Genomic DNA, 23455 nt, shown 5'->3' with positions numbered 1-23455 from the left:
ACACCACACATGTGAAACACAGTATGATCTATTTTTTCCTTGGAATAAAAGAAATATCTCAGATTTCACATTATAATAAAGCTCCCCTCCCCCACATCCCCACTAGATTAAGTTTTGCTGGGGGAACAAGGTACAACAAGGACTGATATGTACAGAAGAAACCCAAGTGCCTTTTGTCATTCAGGACTGCCCGTATGAGCTCCAGAAGAGTCCTCACATGCTGGAGGTACCCATGAAGAAAAAGACACCCCCCCCAAAGCAGGGATAACAAGACAGTGAGTAAGCCACAGTCGGCTGTAAGGGCAAGGCTTACCTGGCAGGTGCAAGCACACCCATCTTGGAACAGCTCTTTTCCTAGCCCTTGGAGCTCATAATGATGCTGGTCTAGAGAGGACAGAGTGTGGAGGACTGCTGGGCTATTAGAACATTGAGCCACCCTAACACCGTCAGAGTCTGTCCCTGAAAGAATGTTCACTAGACTTGGGAGAACCAGTATCAATCCTTGTTGACTTTCTTTGTGACCATGAGCTGGTCATATAAACCCAGAGCTTAGTTATCCTACCTAAAGCAAGGATTACACCACTTACTCCATTTGCATCAACTGTAAGAAACCATGAGAAAGATACTGGTTTTGATCATCATGGGGAAGGGGAAGATTTATTCCAAAACTGAGAAAAAGAAGCACTCCATCTCCACCTACTGCTTGTCCCATTATCAAACAAAAGCTTCCAAGCATCTGCACCCTGCAGGGAGGTGGGGGCTGCTGCCAAAGTCAACAGACCATCAGTGTGGTTTTGAGACCCTCAGCTGGAGCCAAAGAATTTCTCAAGTGGTTAGAAGCACAATACAAACAAAAATGTGAAGAGTCACACGCAATGCCGATTCTGGATTATTCCTCCCTTCCCAGCTGCACTGTCTAAAGTCAAAGACTTTCCTCTGGGTATTCCTGAGAGCCCGGGGAGGTGCCACGCTGGGCAGAAGTGCACAGTCGCATTGGCTGGGAGGCCCCTGCAGCAGGGGCCCAGGGGCTCAGGCACAGCATGGCCAGAGGAGAGCAAGGCGGCGCTCACGCACAGAGGTCATTCGGGAATGCTCTCCTGTAGCCTCTGCAGCCCCCTAACATGCCACTTCTCCATAACAAGATTCGTGGGGACCGTCAAAATAACCTAAACTGCAGTTTATCTCATGGAATGAAGTTTTAAAAACAAAACATTACAAACCTGCCTGGAAAGTTATCAGATGTGTGCCCTGGATTCTATTCCTGACCTGTGGCTAACTCCCTCCGCTGGGTCTGAGTGTTTTCCAATTCAGACACCAGGCTATGTGAGCTCTAAGGTTCCTTGAATTTAATAATTCTGTTTACACCTTTACACAGACATCCACACCTCTTTGCCAGCACCCTGGTGACTGTGCTGCATGCATATGCACACACAGTATGCCTTCTAGAGATGAAGGTCCGAATGCTGGTCACTGAAAGGCAATACTTCTAACCCTCAATCTCTGGTCCTGACCTATGGTATCCTGGGGCTTATCAGCCAGCCACTCTAACCTATTAAGCTCCAGGCCAATGAGAAACCTTGTCTCAAAACAGGCAGCTGGTGCCTGAGGAACAATACCCAAGATTGTCCTGACCTTCATAGGCATGTGCTCATACACATACATGCATGTGCACTCACACTTGTGTACATACATAAAACACACACATATAGCCGGGTGTGGTGGAGCACACCTTTAATCCCAGCACTCGGGAGGCAGAGGTAGGAGGATCACTGTGAGTTCGAGGCCACCCTGAAAATACAGAGTGAATTCCAGGTCAGCTTAGACTAGAGTGAAATCCTACCTGGAAAAAACAACAACAACAAAAACCACATAATACACTAATTATGCAACAGAAATACAGCAAAACTTGGGCAGAAGAGATGGCTCTATGGTCAAAAGTGCTTGCTTGCAAAACCTGATGGCCCAGGTTCGATTCCACAGTACCCACGTAAAGTCAAAGTGGCACACGTGTCTGCAGTTCATTTGCATTGTCAGGAGGCTCTGATGTGCCCATACTCATTATCTAGTGCTCTCTCTCTGCTTGCAGATAAATAATCAATTATATATATAATATTATTGTTTTTTGTTTGTTTGTTTGAGGTAGGGTCTTGCTCTAGACCAGGCTGACCTGGAATTCACTCTGTATTCTCAGGCTGGCCTCATCTCAGCAATCCTACCTCTGCCTCCCAAGTGCTGGGACTAAAGGTGTGCACCACCATGCTCAGCAAATAAATGGAGGGGGCATCTCCTCTTTATGTCCTGAAAACCTTAAGGTTATTAAAATGGCAATACTCCCCCCAAACAATTTGTAGATTCAGTATAATCTGTATTAAAATTTCAATATTCGTTTCCTTTTCCAGAAATGGAAAGATAATGGTAAAATCCCAAATTCAAATGGAATGTTAAGAGACTCTAAATAGCCAAAGCAATACCAAATAAAGAACAACAACATTTGTAGATTTTACTTCCCAATTAAAAACTTACTGCAGAGCTATAGTGATTGAAGGTAGGTAAAATCAAAGATAGGACACACAGAAAGATCAAGTGTGTATCACTGAGAGCCCAGAAACAAAACCACACATCTGGGATCAATCAATTTTTGTCAAGGGTGTCAAGCATTCAGTTGGAGGAAAGAACAAAATCTTTAACCAATGCTGCTGGTGCAAGATGGATACCTACATGTAGAAAAATTGGTCCCTTATTTCATACCACACACAAAATTAACTTAAAATAGACACACAAGCTAGGAGTGGTGACACTTGGGAGGCAGAGGTAGGACTGCTGTGAGTTCAAGGACACCCTGAGACTACATAGCGAATTCCAGGTCAGCCTGAGCTACAGCGAGACCCTATCTTGGGGACAAAAACATAATGGAGATACAACCTACATGTGAGAGCTTCTCGAAGCAAATGCATTACTCAATCTTCATGATTTGGAACTGTGCTTACAGTTTCTTAGATGTGACACTAAAAGCAAGAGCAATAACAGAAAAAGATAAAATAAAATCTGAACTCATCAAATCCAATTTCCAGAATAGGAGAAAATATTTATAAATCGTATCTGGTAAGAATTTGGTATCTAGGTTACACAAAGAACTCTTCTAATCAACAACAGCAGCAAAAACCAAACACAAAATGGACAAAGGACCTGAGCAGACATGTCTCTCTGAAGACAACAAATGGCCGGCAAGCACATACATAGACTTGCCACCACCACCACTGAGGCGAAGCAAACCACTACAGGCGTGCCTTAGAGCTCACTACGCTGCTAGATGAAAAGAAAGACAGTAACAAGTACTTGCAAAGATGTAAATGAACAGGAAGACTTGTACAGTGGCGATGCTAACAGAAAAGGTTGCAGCTGCTGTGGAAAAAGTTTGAGAAGTCCTCCAAAGATAACTTTGGAATTACCATTGGACTTAGCCACTCCACCTCTAAGCAGACATGTTCTAAGGAGAAATGAAAACCTATGCCCACCCAAAACTATTTTTTGTTCATTTTTATTTATTTGAGAGTGACAGAGTGTGTGTGTGGGGGGGGGTGGGGGGAGAATGGGTGCGCCAGGGCCTCCAGCCACTGCAAATGAACTCCAGATGCGTGTGTCCCCCTGTGCATCTGGCTAACGTGGGTCCTGGGGAATCGAGCCTTGAACCGGGGTCTTTAAGCTTCACGGGCAAGCACTTAACCGTTAAGCCATCTCTCCAGCCCCACCCAAAACTTTTTTAATGTGACTGTATACAGCTGCTTGCAATATACATAGTAGCCAAAAAGTAATGCAATTCCAATGTCTGTGGCAGATGCATACAGCAATTATTAGCTATTATGGTTGAAATAACTATTAATATCAGTGTTAATACTGAGTCACGTAGGTATACGCTACATCATGGATGATCCTCACTTCAAAATACTATGCTAGGGGCTGGAGATGGCTTAGTGATCAAGCGCTTGCCTGTGAAGCCTAAGGACCCTGGTTTGAGGCTTGATTCCCCAGAACCCACATAAGCCAGATGCACAAGGTAGCGCACGCATTTGGAATTTGTTTGCAGTGGCTGGAGGCCCTAGTGCACCCATTCTCTCTTTCTCTCTGCCTCTTTCTCTGTCTGTCACTCTCAAATAAATAAATAAAAATAAACAACAAAAAATTTTTTAGAAATACTATGCCTAGTGGAAAAAGACAATTACATCAAATCCTTACAATAGACAATTAATCCAGCCAGAAAGCACAAGCCATTTCAGGAGCTGGGAAGATGAAGTATATGGAGTAGATGGCATTATCTTTAGAAGTAAGGAAAGTGCTTGAAACCTTTATTTGCTTAAATCTTTTTATGTGTGCGTGGAGGGGGAGCACCACATACGTGGAGATCAGAGGGCATCCTTGGGCTGACTTTGCCCTCATCTACTTTGTTTGAGGAAGGCTCTCTTCTCTCCTACTGTGTAAGCCAAGCTAGCTGACCTACAAGCTTCTGAGGAGTCTCCTGGGTCCGGCCCCATCTCACCATAGGCATGCTAGGATGAGATGCATGCTACTGTGTCCAGCTTTGTGTGGGTTCTGGGGATCCAAAATAGCTTGTTACGCTTACGCTTGTGTAATTGAGTTTTTTTTTTTGTTTTTTTTTTTAAACTCAATGAGCCATCTCCCAGCCTGGGTCTGCAATGTTACAGGCAAGAGCTGCGCAATACTATCCTGTGCAAATGTCTTGGAAGTATGCACTATCTAAAATGGTTAACTTCTTTACCTCACTCCCCAAAAAATGTACAGCTAGAAACCCACTTCCCAGAGCTCTTTCCCACGGGACATACAATCTCTGTGTGTGCACCATGTGGCTTGTGTGCCAGACAGGACAGTCCCTTTTCAGTTCCAAACCACTGACATACTATGATCTGAAAGCACAGAACTGGTGGGCTATGGAGGTCAAGCTGCAGGTCCTTGGCCCTTTCTAATGTTTTTTTTCTTCAACACTGGTACAAACAGGTTTCTCTCTCACCCCACCCCTCCTTGTCCTGATGGCTCTGTGAACATAGCCACACCAGGCTCTACCCAAACCAACACGACAGGAACTCTGTCCACCCTGCCCATACTGAGCTGCTCAGGGTCAGTCATCTCTGCCAACAAGAAACAAAGCCTTTCTTTGTTCTAACTGAGATGTGAAGACCATTCTGGTATCTTTGGCCTTTAACTTTTTTGAGTCAACTTTCTAAAAGACCCCGCATTCTTTAACCTCTGGACTGTTAGGTACACTTACTCCCACATGCTTTCTTTCTCATTTCGAGATTTTCTCATGCTCATGACAAGAGCACTGCAGACTTTTAGCAGCTTTTCCTCTAACCTTGCTTAAGAGTTTAGGGGACATGTGGTAAGTTTGCCAAATTCAACCACAACACCCAGAAACATAAGAAAATGTTTTTTAAAAAGGTTATCGTCTCAAAATGAACCATACTCTACTTAAAGGAAAGTAGCATAAAGGGGAAAGACCCATAGGAGTTTTTATCCAGTAGTTACCTTTATTAACATATCCTTTACAAGCAGCAATTAAATCAAATCTGTTAAACTGCTTAATGAAATCTAAATGTAACGGTTTCTTTATAGGAAAAGGTTACAACAAGTAAGGAATTTCAGTCACAGAACAAATATTTTCTGGAGAACAAATATGTTCCTGGCACTGTGTGAACAAAGAGCACGGGTGTCTAAAAGACTTTGAGAGGCTGGCTGGGGCAGGTGGCTTTCAGAAGAGCCATGTATCTGATAATCTGCTTACTCTTTTAATGAGCATCTAATCAAATTAATGTTACTATCAGCATTTTTCCTTGATCTCTTTCAATTTAGGCACAATGAGCTAGAATACTCCTTTATTATATAGCCTTTCTCAGACTCCCTTAACACGATCCCTGCAGGCTGCAGCACCTCTCTGCTGGTGTGAAGCTCTTGGAGCAGAGGAAGCATTTGGTATGGCAGGGAAACTCTCCTCCTGAGCTGCACATCTTGTTCATTTTTGAACATTTGTTCATCAAAGGACAGGCACAGGCCAGTGACTCCATGGATACACAAGCAGCCCCTAAAGACAAGAGACCCCGGTTTCCCACTACAGCCTCCATGGCCTGCTTTTGTCTTTCTTCACACACCTGTCTGGGCCAGTCTGGCTGCTCCCCTTTTATAAACAGACTACTCTCCTTCAGTTGCTAATTCCTTTTACAAAAAAAGCTTTATTGCCTTACAGGAAGTTTGGATTCTTAAAGCATAAGCAGGATTGTCAACTGTCTTAATCCCCATTATATATAATCAGTTTGGTTTTGTGTTTACCTATGCTGTTTATATCAGAATGTGATTTCCTTGAAACAATTTCTTTCTGGGAGCCAGAGCATCCCTTGCTCCATCCCAGGCTCTGACCTAGCACACACACTACCTCAAGGCTTAGGAGCCACTAGAAACCTAACATGCAGTTCTCAATGGGAGAGAGAGACAGAGAGAGAGAGAGAGAGAAAGAGGGAGGGAGGGAGGGAGGGAGGGAGGGAAATGCTTCTTAAGTAAAATAAAGGTATAAACTTAAAAAAAAAAAAAAAAGAGTACAAAAGCTGGGCATGGTGGCGTACGCCTTTAATCCCAGCACTTGGGAGACAGAGGTAGGTGGACTGCCATGAGTTCGAGGCTACCCTGAGACTACATAATGAGTTCCAGGTCAGCCTGGACTAGAGTGAGACCCTACCTCGAAAAATTGAAAAACAAACAACAATAATAACAACAGTACAAGGCTGGGAGATGGCTCAGTGGATCAAGAACAAGCCTGAGCATATTAGCGTAGCTCCTCCGTCCACATGTAAGAGCCGGAAGCTATGGTACGCTTATGCAACCAAGCAGACACAGGAGTTTCTTGGAAGCTGATAGGCCAGCTAGTTTAGCAAATGAAGCCACAGACAACAATGGGAGTGCCTTAAACACGGTAGAAGATGAGGACCATCACCTGTAAGTTGTCCTGTGACTTTCATACCACATAATGATGTGTGTGTCTACACTGACACACCCATAAACACACACACAGACACACACCCCAAAATGGTGAAAATACTTTTAAAAAATGCAAACTAGCCAGGTGTGGTGGCCATGCCTTTAATCCCAGCACTCAGGAGGCAGAGGCAGGCTGATCACTATGAGTCTGAGGCCAGCCTGGGACTATACAATGAGTTTCAGGTCAGCCTGGGCTAGAGCGAGATCCTGTCTCTAAACACCAAAACAACAACAACAAAACCCCACAAACAAGCGTTAACAAATTATAGAGGTGGGGAGAAAAGACTAGTAAGACGACAATCACATTTCCAAGAAGAGTCTATGAACTGCCTGTATTCACACACTGAAGCAACGACAGGATTAAAAATAAAAGATCTAGGGCTGGAGAGATGGCTTAGTGGTTAAGGCGCATGCCTGCGAAGCCTACAGACCTAGGTTCAATTCTCCAGGTTCCACATAATACAATCTATGCATATGTTGAAGCATGCGCCCGAAGTTTGTTTGCAGTGGCTAGAGGCCCTGGTGCACCCATTCTCTCTCTCTCCCTCTAATAAATAAATAAATAGATCTTTAAAAATAAAAATAAATAAGTAAAAGATTTAATTAGCCTTCTAATTTATGTTAAGGCTTCACTGTGTTGCAAAAAGGTCTAGAAAGAGATAGTGCATAAACTCCCCCATCAGCACGGGTGGGGAGGGCTCGAAGGAAGATGTACATCAGGCGCTAACCTTCACTAGCAGGAGTGGATGGAGCAAGACCAGTCTATCATGTGGCAAAAGAGGAGATCTGTTAGGTCAGGACAACAGACTGTTCCCATTTTAGGAAGCACAGGTAGAGCGAAAGCCATCCCTCCACTCTTCATTCTTGGGCTCGTCATTTGCTTTTTGAAATGCAGCGCATTCCATTTTAATTTTACAGTGAGTGGTACTGCTCACCTGGCTTGGTGACATGGACTGAGCCAGGAACCCTGAGTCAGGCTGTCTTGCAGTGCTCTGCGCTGCCTGCTCTGCTCACTGAGCACCGGGACTCCAACGCCACCCCACAAGACATAGGCAGGAATGTGGGCTACAAAGTCACATGACAGCCAACCTGATTCTTTTCTCTCATGATGACCTCTGTGGACCCAGCAAGCTACTCACTCTATGAAAACTAGAATAACTCTCCAAGAAACTGGGTGATAGGAAAGTGCATCTGGGCATGGCAAAAGACGAAACAAAGAGTTAACCAGCTCTACCAACAGTCTTCATTTCAAAGACTGTCCTCTATGGTAGTTTGCCACGTTCCACCCAACAGCAGCTGCTCATGATAATCAATGTCTGACAGATCAGAGAAAGCCCTTAATGTGTCGCCAAGGGGCAGTTCAACAGATGGCATGGTGACTTACAACCAGAATCATTAATTACACTCTTTTATTAGTCCCAGGGTACAGTGCTGAAAATGATTCCTCAGTGAAAGATGAGCGTTTCAGATAAATGGCTGTCTGGAACAACCGGTGAATCTCCCTTTAGGACTTCTGGTCAGCGCCGACTCTACATCCAAGCCTACCACGTTCCCAGCCGTCTCCTATCTTCCACATTCAAGCTGGATGCAAATCTGAAGTTCGCAGCGCCATTAACTATCACAGCTCCCTAATCACTGCAGGTAAGGATATGGTAAAAAGTGCCCTTGCCCACTGCCCCTCTCTAGTCAGCTGACTGTGAGATGTCTACTGCACCCATCTGAGCCAGAGCTAGCTGTCCCCTTTCCTCTGCACCAGAGAATAGGTTCCCTTGTGGAGGCGGGAGAGGGGAGTCCCCTCAGCAGCTGAGTGGGCTTTACAAGGAGCTACTATGACAAAATGTAACTGGTTCCCCAATCTACCTCCCAGAATCACTGGCCAGCACTCTGTCATGTACCTTTCAAATAGGAAAGAGTAAATTCAAAGAAAGGAAGCCTGGCAGTATGGGACAAGGCCCTGAAGTGAAACCACCCTCCATTTAATTAAGATGCCAAACAAACAAGTGCCTGATGAGAAAATGTTTCTGAACCCTGTGCCCAAGGGCACCTACACAGATGCTCTGCACTCGGGAGAAATGTGCTCCTGCTCAGCAGTCTGAGAACCCAGCTCCCTGAGCATCATGGGAGATTTTAGAAGTGCTACAGCTTGGGGGCAGGCGACACCCTCGTCTTAGCAGGGGTATATGCCAGAAACAGACTTCAGAGCAATTCAGAAGATTCCCACATATAAGCAAATACATATCCCTTGGTTTTGCTGACCTTGCTATGCCTCAATTTATAATTCTCTTAATGTGACATTTAACCAAAGCACTATTAAGAGCTCACTGTTTTATACAATTCAAAATTTCCTTCCTGGACACACACAAGAAAATATGGTTTCAATTCTTTTGGTTTGTTTTTGTTTTCTGAGGTAGAGTCTCACTCTAGTCCAAGCTGACCTGGAATTCACTATGGAGTCTCAGGATGGCCTTGAACTCATGGTGATCCTCCTAACTCTGCCTCCCGAGTGTTGGGATTAAAGGTGTGCACCACCACACCCGGCCCCATGATTTCAATGTTTAACTAGGCTCAAATAATTATAGTTATCTAATGAATGTTCTCATCTCATGATTTTTTAAAAATAAAAAATCATTAATTTGGGTATTAATAAAAACTCAATATGGCCACATGAAAGGAAACTTGTGCAATGTGGTTCTGTCTTGCAAGGTACTCACTTCTAGCTTTTTCTCCTTTTCTGACAAAACATCTTTTTGATTCTGGGTGTACTCCACCAGCATCCGAGCCAGCTGGCGCCGGTCTTCCAATTCTGCTGCCAGGCGCCCGTTGTATTCTGCTAGTAACAGACATGCTTCATCTACTGTTTTTGAAAGACGTTCAGCTGCCTCTTTGTCTGAGAACAAATGAGACCAAAACAGAGACAACATACAAATTACATAGGTATGATTGCAAACATTCCTGGGGGAGGGTCACAGTTGTTTATCATCACAAAGAGTCTTAAGAATAAGACCGAACCTGTGTACCAACAATGAGCTGGCCAGCCAAGAAAGCCAAAGCCTCACATTCTGTCAGCAAGACAGGACATCTCTGAATCACCTGAACAGAGGCAATTGAACAGGGAGAGAACTCTGGCAAAGACTTTTCAACACCTACTCCTGCAGAAGCTCTACACATAAAACTAGCAGCAAGATATTTAAGGTCATCCATGAAGTAATTTTCCTTGTCTCTGAGAAGTTCAAGTGCTTTTGTTTGTATTATTTCATTAAGACTCCTTTATCTATTTTTTTTTGTAAATAAAAGAGCAAGCAGTCATTCTTGGGTAAGTTTAGTATGTGGTCCTGGAACCTCTCTGGAGGACTGCCTGTTCACGTACCAGAGCAGGCCTGGTGCCCAGGAGTAAGTTTTCCTCCTGTACTTGGCACAGTATAGGCTCCACTAAAGAGCAGAGGCCTTCATGTTTTTTTTTCATGGACACAAGCTGTGAGATAAGAGCTCTTGGCATCCTTTTGGGTGACTGGGATTTATAAAATTTCAAAATAGCTTCTCTGTCTGGCAAACAGTCATCTGGCTCTTATCTGCCTTTTTACCGTGAGTACCAGGGATGAACTGCTGAGGGCTCCCAAGCTGGGTCTGGTGTCAAAGATGGGGTGCTCCTCCCTCCTTAGGCTAGGGAGCAAGGCCACAGTTGTGGAAGAGCAAACAAAGCTAGGCCTGAAGAGGGAATTGTCAAGGGCAAAGAGGACCCCTAACCCTACTGTAGAGCAACAGGGTGGCCTGTGAACAAGCTGCAAGGTAGGCTGGTTTTAGCTTTGTCACTGCTTGACAAGCCGCTGGAGTACCTGTGGCAAAACTGACAAGGAAACACAAACTGCACTTTTAAAGATTTTTAGAAATCAGTTCACACCCTCCAGAACTTGTGAAAGGGAAATAACTCATTTATATAAATAAATGCAACCTGGAAAAAAAAACACAAATAAACCTGGTTTAATGGGTCACATGAAGCCAGCAGTGTGATTTCAGAAGTAGATCTTGCCTCAGGACTTACCTATGGCCGTGCTCTGACTCTGCCCTCCCGTTGTACCAGAGAGGTGAGCTTGTGGAGGACAGCCCTTCACTGATACAGGGACACCCTGCTCCCTAGGCTGACTCATTCAAAGGCTCAACTTCTGCAACACTCCTCACATTTTCCCTACCTCCTCTGTTGTTCCCTCCTGAAGCATAACCACCAGTCCAGGAGGCAACTTTCAGCTGTCTCTCAACCTGCTATCACTCCAGCTCTAACAGCAAACTCAAGCTGTCTTGCCTCCCATCAAGAAATCCATTGCAACTGGCTTCCAAACCCTCAGTGCACAATAACCGTTATCCTAACACATATCTGAGCTCTTCCTGAGTACTGGGTTCTCAGACAGCAAGGGATAGAAGACAAAAACTCCCTGCCTCCCAGTTTGTATTATCAGGTAGGAAGGCAAACTATATGTAATGCTGTGCTTACCAGCTAACAATAAGAGCTATAGGACAAAACAGAGCAGAAGATAAAGAAATGGGGAGAAGGTGGTCTCAGGATAGGTTTCAGAGGTAAAAGGCAGGCACAGACCTGAAGGAAGGGAAGGATCTTACAAGGAGGAAGGAACTGCAAGGCCCAGAGGGCCTAAGCAATGAGCAAGGGGGAAGTGGTCAAAGTCCACGAGGCCACCGAGGCCAGGTTGCAGGCTGGGCATGGGAAGATTTCTGTTTAACTGGATCACACTGGTTAGTATGTTGAGAACAGGATGATGGATGTCTGGAGATGGGAAATAAGGAAGGATAGTAGTGCAACAATCCTAGTGAGGATGGTGGCAACTTGTACCAAATGTCAGTACAGGTGGTATGACAAGATATCAGGTGCAGGTTTTGACCCTGATCAACAGGAATGAGGGGCCACTTGCCAAAATAAATGAGTTTTGGAAGATTAGAAAAAAAGTTTAGTATGGAGCAGGTCAAGTTTTGAGTGTCTATCAAGACCTACTAAATACACTGAGCAGAAGGTTGTATGTATGGGTCTTCAGTTCAAAGGGGCACTTAGAAAGGGGACAGAACAGTGAAACTAGCTATAGAAGAGGGCTATGTACTCAACACGAGGAGGACATGGAGAAGCAAAGCAACCAGCAAGGGTGCTGAAAAGGCATGGTCAGAAAGGAGGAAAGCTACAAGAACATGGGGACTAGTTTTCTACAGCCAAGATGTCATAAATGTACTACTTACTTTTGCGGCCAAAGCACATCTCTCCAGCCTCCGCTTCTCTGACTCTTTCCCTCCTACCTCTCCAAAGAATCCTGTGATTACCTGAGGCCCCACTTGGATAGATCAAGAGAACCTTTCCTTGATCCTACCTTGATCGTATCTACAGAGTTCCTTTTGCCATGTAAGACAAACACACTCACAGGTTCTGGGGATCTGAATTTTTTTTTTTTTCTTTTTTGCGGGAGTATGTCAAATGCTACTGGGGTCAGGTTAAGGGGAGGGTAGAGAATCCACCTTGAATATGGCAACAAGAAGGCCAGCAGCATCGCTGACAAGAGTAGGTCCAGTCAAACAGATCAGAGGGGGGGAAAGAAGGCAGTAGGTGGCCTGCATGCCCCATTTAAGGGTTGTGTTAAAAAGTACAGGGAGGGGGCCTGGAGAGATGGCTTAGCAGTTAAGGGACTTGCCTGTGAAGTCTAAATGACTCTCCAGATTCCACATTTTAGCCAGACACACAAAGGTGAGGCAAGCGCAAGGTCATACATGCCCACTAGGTGACAAAAGAATCTGGTGTTCGATTGCAGTGGCTGAGGCCCTGGTGCATCAATTCTCTCTCTCTCTCTCTCTCTCTAAAAATAAATAGTATTTTTTTAAGGTACAGAGGAATCCAGGTGTGGTGGTGTACGCCTTTGATCCCAGCACTCAGGAGGCAGAGATAGGAGGATTGCTGTGAGTTCCAGGCCAGCCTGAGACTACAAAGTGAATTCCAGGTCAGCCTAGGCTAGAGCAAGACCCTACCTCGAAAAACCAAAAAGTACAGAGATGAGACAGTAGGGTATGGTGGTGTACGCCTTTAATCCTAGCACTGAGGAGGCAGAGATAGGAGAATTGCTATGAGTTTGAGGCCAGCCAGACTACACAGTGAATTTTAGATCAGCCTGGGCTAGAGTGAGACTCTATCTCAAAAAAAAAAAAGTACAGAGTTGAAGAATAAAATACAATTAAAAAAAAAAGCTGGGCATGGTGGCACATGCCTTTAATCCCAGCACTCGGGGGCAGAGGTAGGAGGATCGCCGTGAGTTTGAGGACACCCTGAGACTCCATAGTGAATCCAGGTCAGCCTGGGCTAGAGTGAGACCCTGCCTCAAAAAACAAAACAAAAAAAAAAAGTACAGAGATGAGGAAGTATGAGGGAGTAGCCAAAGGCAGGCATAAAACAACAATGTTTTAGGGGTGAAACAGTAGCTCAGTGGTAGAGCATACACTTACCATATGCAAAGCCTGGGCTCAATAAATCTTTAAGTTAGTTTATTTTTCTTTTTTCCTGGTAGTGCTAGGAAGCAAATCCAAGACCTTGAATGTAGTAGACAAATGTTCTACCACTGAGCTGCATACATCCTCTGCCCATGGTTGAGACGGGGTCTTCCTATGTAGTCTAGGCTGGCCTTGCGCTCTTGGTTCTCCTGCATCAGCCTCCAAAGTGCTAAGATGATGAATATGTGCCACTGGGCCTGGCTGACCCCACCCCTTAAGTGCTGAGGATCTAAGCTAGGGCCTTGTGCATACCAGAGAAATGATCTACCAAGGAGCTATGTCCTTGGCCCTAAAATCAATATTTTAAATCATACACATACATACATAACATTGATGTTAATTTGTTTCCAATTTACAGCTTATGATTATGATAGTAAGAAATAAATGAGGCACTGGGCTGCCGATGCAGCTCAGTGGCTCTTGCTGATAATATGTAAGGTACAAGATTCATTCAACAGCTTTGCAAAGAAAACTAAAAATTGAAAAAGAATAAACAAGGTGGTTGGATTTAATTAATTTAAAGATTTTTCCAGAGTAGCGCAAAGGAGGAAATAGAAAAAAAGACACTGAAAATGTGCATATGAGGAAGGACAACTCTAAGCTGAGTCCAGACCATGAAGACTTGAGGGCCAGGAAGCAGTGGAAGGACCAAGACTGTGGGTCATCCCAAAAGGGGTTGAGCTTCTGGAGCTGAAAAAGCAGAGTGAGTGCTGAAATGCTTCTTGTATGATCTTGAAGGCCTCTGTACTATGCACACCTGTCTTCTCTGCCTCCAGACAGCACCAAAGCTCATCTTAATTTTTATGGACCTTGGCTGAAAGTCACCTCAACAGCAAGACCTTTCCCGACCACCTTTCTCACACTCAATGATTCCCTCTCCCCAAGCTATGCCCTCTTGTTCTTGTCACTTAGCTCCTGAAGACTCTGGCTAGGACACCAAGGGCACCTACAGCACAGTGAGCCTCACAGATCTGCTGGCTGAAGGAAGCATTTCTTGAGTAGTATCAAATTCCTTCCGGTGGCTATGGAAGAAGCCAGAGAAGCAGCCAGCTCAAGGGGCTGGAGGAAAAATGGTGGTTCCTGGAGGAAAGTGAAAGAACATATGCTTTGTTCTTGCTTGGGTTCCCAAGATCTACTGCCCAGACGTCTAACTTTTCAGTCTCAATCTCTTCCTATACACACATTCAGCAACTTTCAAAGATGGTCATAAGAAAAAAGAAAAAGATTGCTGTAAGAGCAGTGGGCCAGTCTTGCTGGCCATGGTGATGTATACCTTTATTAATCCCAACAGTTGGGAGGCAGATGTAGGAGGACTGCTTTGAGTTTAAGACCAACCTGAGAATATACAGTACATACCAGGACAGCCCGGGCTACAGTGAAATCCTACCTCAAAACAAAACAAACAAACAACAACAACAAAAAAAAAAAAAAACAAGAAAAAGGGCTGGGAGAAAAAAAAAAAGAAAAAGAAAAAAGGGCTGGGGAGATGGTTTAGTGGTTAAGGTGCTTGCTTGCAAAGCCCAAGGACCCATTTTCAACTCTCCAGATCCCACATAAGCCAGACATATAATGATGTAAGCATACAAGGTCACACATGCACACAAGGGGACACATGCTTTGATTGCAATGGATGGAGGCCCTGGGGCACCAATTCTCTCTCTCCTTTCAATCTTTCACTTTAAAAAAAAAAAGGCCAGTTTGTTGGGCTTGAAAAAGAAAAAAAAAAGGATGGAGCGATGGTTAGGGTGTTTGCCTGCAAAGCCAAAGAACCCAATCCCCAGGACCCACATAGGCCAGATGCACAAGTGTCTCAAGTGTCTGGAGTTCATCTGATGAATTATAGTGGCTGAAGGCCCTGACATGCCCATTCTTTCTCATGCATGTGCAAATAAATAAAATTAAATAAAAAAAAAAAAAAGAAAACCTGTCTCAAAGAAGGTGGAGCCCAGGCACCTCAAAGTTGTCCTCTGAACTACACATGAACACCATGACACATCTATATACACATTTAAAAAAAAAAGGGCAGGCAGAGCATACTGTTTTTTTTTTTTGTTGTTGTTGTTGTTTGTTTGTTTTTTCAAAGTAGGGTCTCACTCTAGCTCAGTCTGACCTGGAATTCACTATGTAGCCTCAGGGTGGCCTCGAACTCGTGGTGATCCTCCTACCTCTGCTTGTGCTGGGATTAAAGGTGTGCGGCACTACACCTGGCCACAGCATACTCTTAAAAAGATTAGTTTATGGTTTATTCCTTCCTTCAATTTCCTATGCAGAGGTAGGAAGATTGCCAACTCCCCTGTTTAACTAGGAATGAATACAATGGGCCCAACAACATACCTAGAATTCTTGGCCTTGCATTACCTGCAAGCTTCCATACATCTGTCCATCATAAATTTTTTTCTTTTAGCCAAAGGGTCTTGAGTTTGCCATCTAGACCTCTCTGCCTCCATGGCTCCACCTACAGAATTTGCGCTGTCTTGTCAGCAGATCTTACTTAGAGGACCGTGGGTTGTGGCATGCCAGCATTTCTGTAATGGTTCTTAGAACTCCTATCCAGTCCCCGGCTGTTACAAGAGCTTGTTTGTGTACCATGTGTGTGGCTTGCAGATCTCAAAATGGGGGTGCACCCAAGCAGACATTAGCACGCTCTAGTGATCAATGCTCTATGAAGGATATACACAGCTCCTTCTCACTCCATCTTTCACCCATGCCCTACCTTCTCACCTGTTATTTTCTCCAACAGAGACACGTCTTGCACTTCCTGGGGCAGAGAGGCAATTTTCTGTCGAACAGTAGCATCCCCTGATGCAGCATTTTCCAGATCTTGCAAAGCCTTGATTAGTTCCTCGGTCTGTAAAAGGAAAGCATAAGCAAGTGCTCCATAAAGTACATGGGGACAGGGTGGGCAAAGAAAATTAGTGAGAACTCAAAGAGGTGGAGGCAAATTCTAAAGATGGTCATTCCTAACATTTGAAAAAGAACTTCCATGGATGGCAATGATATAGGCTCCAAAGGACAAAAAATTAATTTTTCTAAATCCACAATAGGGCATGAATGGCATTTTTTAAGAAAAAAAATTTTAAAGAGCATATTTCTGGCAACTTAGGAATGTGGAGTCTGGTTGGTACTGTGATTGATTTCAAATGAAACATTATTTCCTGTCTAGAACAGTCTATAATATAGAAAAAGGGATACAAACACCAGATGTTTAACAATTGTGTTGGCTGATTAAATTCTTTTGAGTTTGCTTTACAAAGTGTCAATGTCAAAATTACATGCATCAAACTCATTAAGGAAAAAAAACAAGAAAAACAAACTGAGAAGGCAAATTTTGCACCTATCAAAAGGGCTTTATTGGGGCTGGAGAGATGGTTTAGCAGTTAAGGCACTTGCCTGAAAAGCCAAAGGACCCAGGTTCAATTCCCCAGTACCCACATAAGCCAGATGCAAAAGGTGGCACATGTGTCTGAAGTTTGTCTGCAGTGGCTGGAGGGCCTGGCATTCCCATTCTCTATCTGCCTCTTCCTCTCTCTCTCTCTCACACCTTCTCCTCTCTCTTAAATACATAAATAAGGGCTTTATTAAATCATCAGAAAATAGAAAATGCTGACAGGCTGGCCAGGCATAAAAACCCAGGAGCAGCTGGCTCTGTAGGTGGTGGTTAGGTTATCCTGAAAGTCGACAACCCAAGTTCTTTCCCTTCCAAAAGTCTTTAAATATAAAGATATATGCCCTAACATTGTTATTTAATCCCCAGTGCAATCCATTATGTTAACATAACACAACTCAGACATGCCTATTCACCTGTACTGAACATATTCATGTGACATAAGAGGCAGCCTGACCCAGAAAAGGACATGGGCAACTGGGTATGGTGGCATGTGCCTGTATGATTTTTTCTGTTTGTTTTGTTTGAGACAGTCTTCTACTACAAAGCCCTTTGACATCTCAAATTAAAGGTCAGCCCGGACTATATTTTAAAAAAAGACATGGGCCAGGCGTGGTGGCACACGCCTTTAATCCCAGCACTCGGAAGGCAGAGGTAGGAGGATCACTGTGAGTTCGAGGCCACCCTGAGACTCCATAGTGAATTCCAGGTCAGCCTGGGCTACAGTGAGACCCTATCTCAAAAAACCATGGTTTCTGTAATCAGACAGACCTGAATTCAAATTAAGGAACCAGGCAAGTTACTTAAGCACTACTTAATCTGTCTTCTTGAGTCTCATTTTCTTTGACCTTAGTGAACAGATAAAACAAATTGTTTCATAAGGGCCCCAGTAATACAAACAGTTAAAGACTAACTCCAGTTATAAAATTTATAATCAAGGCTATAGTGTAACAAATTTACTATTGGTTGTAACAGAAATGTCCTTAGATATTAATGAGTCATTTACTTATAGAACAAGCATGCTATTGGCAACAAGCCACGGCAAAAGGCTTTACAATGCCTTTGTGGGGCTGGGAGATAGCTCAGTTGGTAATGTGCTTGCCTCACCAGCATGACAACCTGAGCTCAATCTTAGTACCCACACAAAAATGCTAAGCATACTGGTGTAAACCTGGAATACCAGGGCTGGGGAGAAAAGGGCAAAAGGATCTCTGAGGTTCAATGACCAGTCAAGTATAGCTTAACTGGTAAACTCTAGGCCAAAAGGAGACCCTGCTCCAAAAGAAGGGGGTGTAAGAGGTGTTCCTGAGAATGACACCCAAAGTTAATCTCAAGCCTTCACATGCATGCATATACACACCTAGAAACACAATGCATGCATAAAAAATAGTGTCTTTAAAATAGATATACCTCAAAAGAACAAAAAACAAAAACAAATAAAATATTTTTAAATTCAAGGAGAAGAAAAACTGAGTCCAAGTACTGATAAGATATAAACCCAGTACAGCAGTGGCATGAAAGGCAGAGCGAAGCTCTGTCGGCAAGCTTCCCTGGGCGGACCCTTGCATCCTGCCCCTACAGCTGCCTTCTGACCATCCACACTACAAGTCACCAGCGCCACCTTGTGGCCACAATCTTCAACTAGAGGTCATTTGGAGCCACACTACCCTACTCTCAGGGTCAAACATACCAAGAGAGGTCCTGCGGAAGGATCTTGGGGAGAGTAGCTTCCAGGATAGTCATCATCTTCCTCTTCCTGTATTTGCTGAAAGGTTCGCTTTAGAGATTTCTTCTCTTCTGTTACTAGCAAAAATAAAAACGACAAGTTTGGGTTATATATCCTGCATAAGAATCAAATGGTAGCTACATGGTCACAAAAAAAATTAAAAATAGGGCTGGAGAGATGGCTTATAAGTAAGGCACTTCCTGCAAAGCCTAAGGACCTAGGTTTGATTCTCCAGGTCCCACGTAAGCCAGATGCACAAGGTAGTGCATGCGTCTGGAGTTTGGTTGCAGTGGCTAGAGGCCCTCGCATGCCCATCCTCTCTGTCTCAAATAAAAATAAATAAAAAATATTTTTAAAAATAAAAAATAAAAAAACAGGAAAGAGGATGTTCATTTTCAGAGGTGGCCTAACGTTAACCTTTATGCTAGATACTTCAAACTGGTTGTAGTTCCTTACATTACTGAAGACACAAAAAGGTCATGTTCTGTTCTCACTGACTCTACAGAAAAGAATGCTATTAAAAAGTATCTAAGGGCTGGAGAGATGGCTTAGCTATTAAGGCGCTTGCCTGTGAAGCCTAAGGACCCAGTCTATTGGGCTTGCTTCAAAAAAAAAAAAAGTATCTAAAAGTGAGACAGACCAAACTATCATATTTAATTAGACATGCCATACCTTTTAAAAAGAGAAAGTTAGCCGTGTGTGGTGGCGCACGATTTTAATCCCACCACTTGGGAGGCAGAGGTAGGAGGATCACCATGAATTTGAGGCCACCCTGAGACTACATAGTGAATTCTAGGTTAGCCTGGGCTAGAGTGTGACCCTACCTCAACCCCCCCCCCAAAAAACAACAACAACAACAACAACAAAAAGAAAGTTAACCAGAGAAATAACACAGTAAGAACCCCATGAGACAACACAGGAAGTAAGACAATGTGGATGAGGGTTTACAGAAAACATACTGTATATAAAATGAGACCTGTTATACTTTTTAAGGATCATTTGAGAAAATGAATAGGAGAGGGAAATTCATCAATAAAACTGTCAAAAGATTTTAAGCACAGATATCCTTTAACTATTCCTTTAAAAATAAACCTAATTTTAACATAAAATAACCATTACTGAGAAATATGATTGATACTACTGAGAGAAATTACTTAAGTTACTATTCTAAAATTAACTACTTTTGAGGCTGACAAGTTACATTTTTTATTATCTGTAGTGTATACTTTTACATTATTATGATAGATGTGTTAATTCAAAATCATTCTTATTGTATCACATTGGACAATACAAAACAAATGCCAAACAACTGTGGGAAATAAATCTAAATGATGAATCTGGGTTGAGGATAGAGAAACACCAGCCACCTAGTATGTGCAAGGCATGGTAATAATCTTCCCAACAATTCTGATACAGTATTCCATTTTGCAGGAGACAGGACAAAGGCCTGGAGAGGTTAAATAACTCCCCGGCACCACAACCCATGTTCTTTCCACTGTATGCAATGACTACACACAAGGATTCTATCACCTGTCTTAGGACACTGTTCTCTCAATTTCTTCTGAAACCAAGACCGTAGCCCCTGTTCTCTGCCTCATGCTAAACGGCCAGAATGCTTGACATGAAAGCCAAGTCAATACCACCAATCATATTTTTCTTAATATTTTGTTTATTTTAGTAAAATAGGCAGTAGTTGTTTTGTGTGATCCTACTATGCAAGAACAGATAGTTTAGCTTAGTTAAATGCCACTGGTCTCTCAGCAACATGGTTCAAATGTCAGTTATCAGAAATATTCACTGTGAGCACATGGGAAGAAAAATTTCTCCAATACTACAGCCTCCAAACCCTGATCAATTACGGCCCTTCTGTAAAAATCTGTCAGTGACAGTCACCGCGTACCTGTTCTGCAGCCTACAGAGGCAGTGGGCATATAGCCGCGCCATGCTGTTTCTCGGTGTTAGAGTCCACATGACATTTCCCTGGGCATAAGCCATAAAGAATCTACAACTAAAGCTAAAACTGGAACTGAGTCTAAGTGGCACAGAGGCGCTGAGAGCCTGCTAGCTGTGGGGACTGACACTGTTTGAGAAGCTGTGACACATCCAAGGAGCTTGGAGAAGGCCACCTCAGCAGCACGAGCACAGTGGCGAAGTGATGACAGGACAGTGGAGGAAGAGAGGCTCAGTAACTTTTCACTAAAGCAGCTTCCAGAGCCAGGTGTGGAGGGACACCTGTATTCTGAGCACTCTGGAGGCTGTGACAGAATGACTGTGAATTTGAGGCAAGACCCTGTTTCAAAATAAAGTGAAAAGGGCTGGGCAGTGAATCCTGTGAGTTATGTGACTGACTAGCCAGGTAAGATGTGCTCATCAGTACAATAGTGGCATGACTATTATGAAGGAAACCAACTGCTCTCTGATTGGATGTGAGGCCCATTGCACAGGAGGGAGTTCATGACTGTTACTGAAATGTAGTCAAAAGCCCATTACTTGCCTTTACTATTACTAGTCATAGATTCTAGAAGGAAGCTGCTACTGTTGTTTGACTAAATGGTTTTGTTGTGCACATCAAAGTGCCCTCAAATATTCATGCTTATGATCACAGATTAGTGCTGCTCTAAGCTCTGGTCAGAGAAGCTTCTTTTTCAGATGGCACAGACTATTGAGAAACTCGAAACTCATCAAAGTGCTGAGAACTATCTGCTTGAGTGCTTGATGCTGAGACAGCTACATCACCCTCCAACACACAGGGAATACTACAGGAGAGGGGACAAAAGAATATAAGAACAAGAGAATGGGGAGAAGTGCTTTGGAAAGTTATTATCTAGACAAGAAGTGAACACTGCATCATGAACGCCCAGCAGCTGTTTTCACCTGCACATACTGGGCCTGTCAACATACCATTAATGACCAAGGACACCAAAAGTAGAGCCAAGTGGAAAGAAGAAGGGGAAGGGAGACGAGAAAAAGTAATGGGAGAGGATCAAGATTAAAATACATTATGTACATGTGTTCAAATTGTCAATAAAAGCTTTTAAAAGTTGGGCATGGTGGCTCACACTTTTAATCCTAGCACTTGGGAGTCTGATACAGGAGAACTGCCATGAGTCTAAAGCTAGCCTGGGCTACACTTATAGGTTAGCTTGGGCTACTATGCTCAAACATAAATTGTGTGGTGGGGGAGGACACACACATGCTACAGTGTGTGATGTGTGTGTGTGTGTGCATGCGCAGACTACAGGACTTCACATTCCACCTTATTTGAAGCAGGGTCTCTTTGTTGTTCACTGCTACATAGGGCAGACTAGCTGGCCCTGTCTTCACATCTTAACTCACCATAAACTTGCTGGGATTACAGATGTGCAGTACTGCATTTGGCTTTGCACGGGTTTTGGGGATCTGAATTTGGGCTGTTCATACATGTGCAGCAAGTACTTTACCCAGTGAACATAAGATACCCATTCAAGGAAAATTTCAAAAAGCAAGTTATGTTTAGTTGTGGGAAAGGGGCCCTCAACAAGTTAAAGGGCTAACGCTTGAGACAAAGTTCAACAAGCACTTTCCCCTCATCATTCCATTGAACTGAATGACCAAGTCCTTACTGGAGCTAGGGGAAGCTGGGTTCTTAATGACCACACTTTCCAGCCTTGCACAAAACCCAGGGGACTGAAAATACTGAACATCTTCTGGTTCATGCAGACAAACTCAGAATATTAGCTACTAGAACTAAGGGGTGCAAATAAAAACCCTAACATCACTGCATGGATATCTTACCCTGCATTATTTCAAGCAATTCTCAAGTAAACTTTATTTGATGTTACTACTAGTTGCTATATTGGACAGGAGGAATTGGGGCTCTAAGAGATCAAAGCCTGAGTAGCATCAAATAGCTGTGAAGTGATAGTGTCTGGGATTCATAGTCTGCGGGCTGAAAACCTAACTAGACCGTGGTCCAAGCAAGTCGCATAACCTGCTCATGAAATCACAGATAGTCAAGTCTAGTGAGCATGTGCTTTCAGGAAGAAAGTATGAGAAGATGATCAGCCTTAAAGGCACATAAACCTGGGTCTGAGCACATCACTTATCAATTATATTGCCTTGAACAAAATTACTATAGCCCTTTGGGCCTTAATATTCTCACCTGAAATATAAAAATAATAGTTAGCAGAGAAACTGTAAAAATTTTAAATAAGGGCTGGAGGGACAGCTTAGCGGTTACGGCATTTGCCTGCAAGGCTAAAGGACCCAGGTTCAATTCCCCAGGACCCATGTTAACCAGTTGCAGAAGGGGGAGCATGCATCTGGAGTTCATTTGCAGTGGCTGGAGGCCCTGATGCACCCATTCTCTCCCTCTCTCTCCCTCTTTCTCTGTCAAATAAAAATAAAATATTTTTTAAAAATTAAATTACCGGGCTGGAGAGATGGCTTAGCGGTTAAGCGCTTGCCTGTGAAGCCTAAGGACCTCGGTTTGAGGCTCTATTCCCCAGGACCCATGTTAGCCTGATGCACAAGGGGGCGCACGTGTCTGGAGTTCATTTGCAATGGCTGGAAGCCCTGGCGTGCCCATTCTCTCTCACCCTGCTCTTTCTCTCTCTTGCTCTCAAATAAATAAATAAATAAAATTTTAAAAAATTAAATTACCATAAAAAGTAGGCAGCAGAAAAGCTAGTAGACAACAGGTGCTCAGTAAATGCTGGCTCCTCTGTGTCTACCACTCCTTTAAAACTCCATCCAGGACTGCATGACACCATGATTCATGTGCAATTCAAATAAATAAT

General features: G+C 43.5%; 1 protein-coding gene across 2 annotated transcripts in view; it reads right to left on the bottom strand.

The window, feature by feature from the left end:
* The window catches only part of Rprd1b (regulation of nuclear pre-mRNA domain containing 1B), a 63632-nt gene that overhangs the window by 17379 nt on the left and 22798 nt on the right, over positions 1-23455 (bottom strand). The window contains exons 4-6 of one of the 2 annotated variants that reach the window (XM_045155855.1): positions 18642-18748; positions 16288-16414; positions 9750-9925 (exon numbers count right to left, since the gene is read on the bottom strand). In XM_045155855.1, coding sequence (XP_045011790.1) covers positions 9750-9925; positions 16288-16414; positions 18642-18748 — 410 coding nt within the window. Of the gene's footprint in view, positions 1-9749; positions 9926-16287; positions 16415-18641; positions 18755-23455 lie in introns of both variants that reach the window. The other variant, XM_004666681.2, reaches the window with a different exon arrangement.

Source organism: Jaculus jaculus, chromosome 8, assembly GCF_020740685.1.
Source record: "Jaculus jaculus isolate mJacJac1 chromosome 8, mJacJac1.mat.Y.cur, whole genome shotgun sequence".
Classification (NCBI taxonomy): Eukaryota; Metazoa; Chordata; class Mammalia; order Rodentia; family Dipodidae; genus Jaculus; species Jaculus jaculus.
The sequence above is the reverse complement of the archived record's forward strand: the minus strand, read 5'-3'. Positions and strand labels throughout refer to the sequence as shown.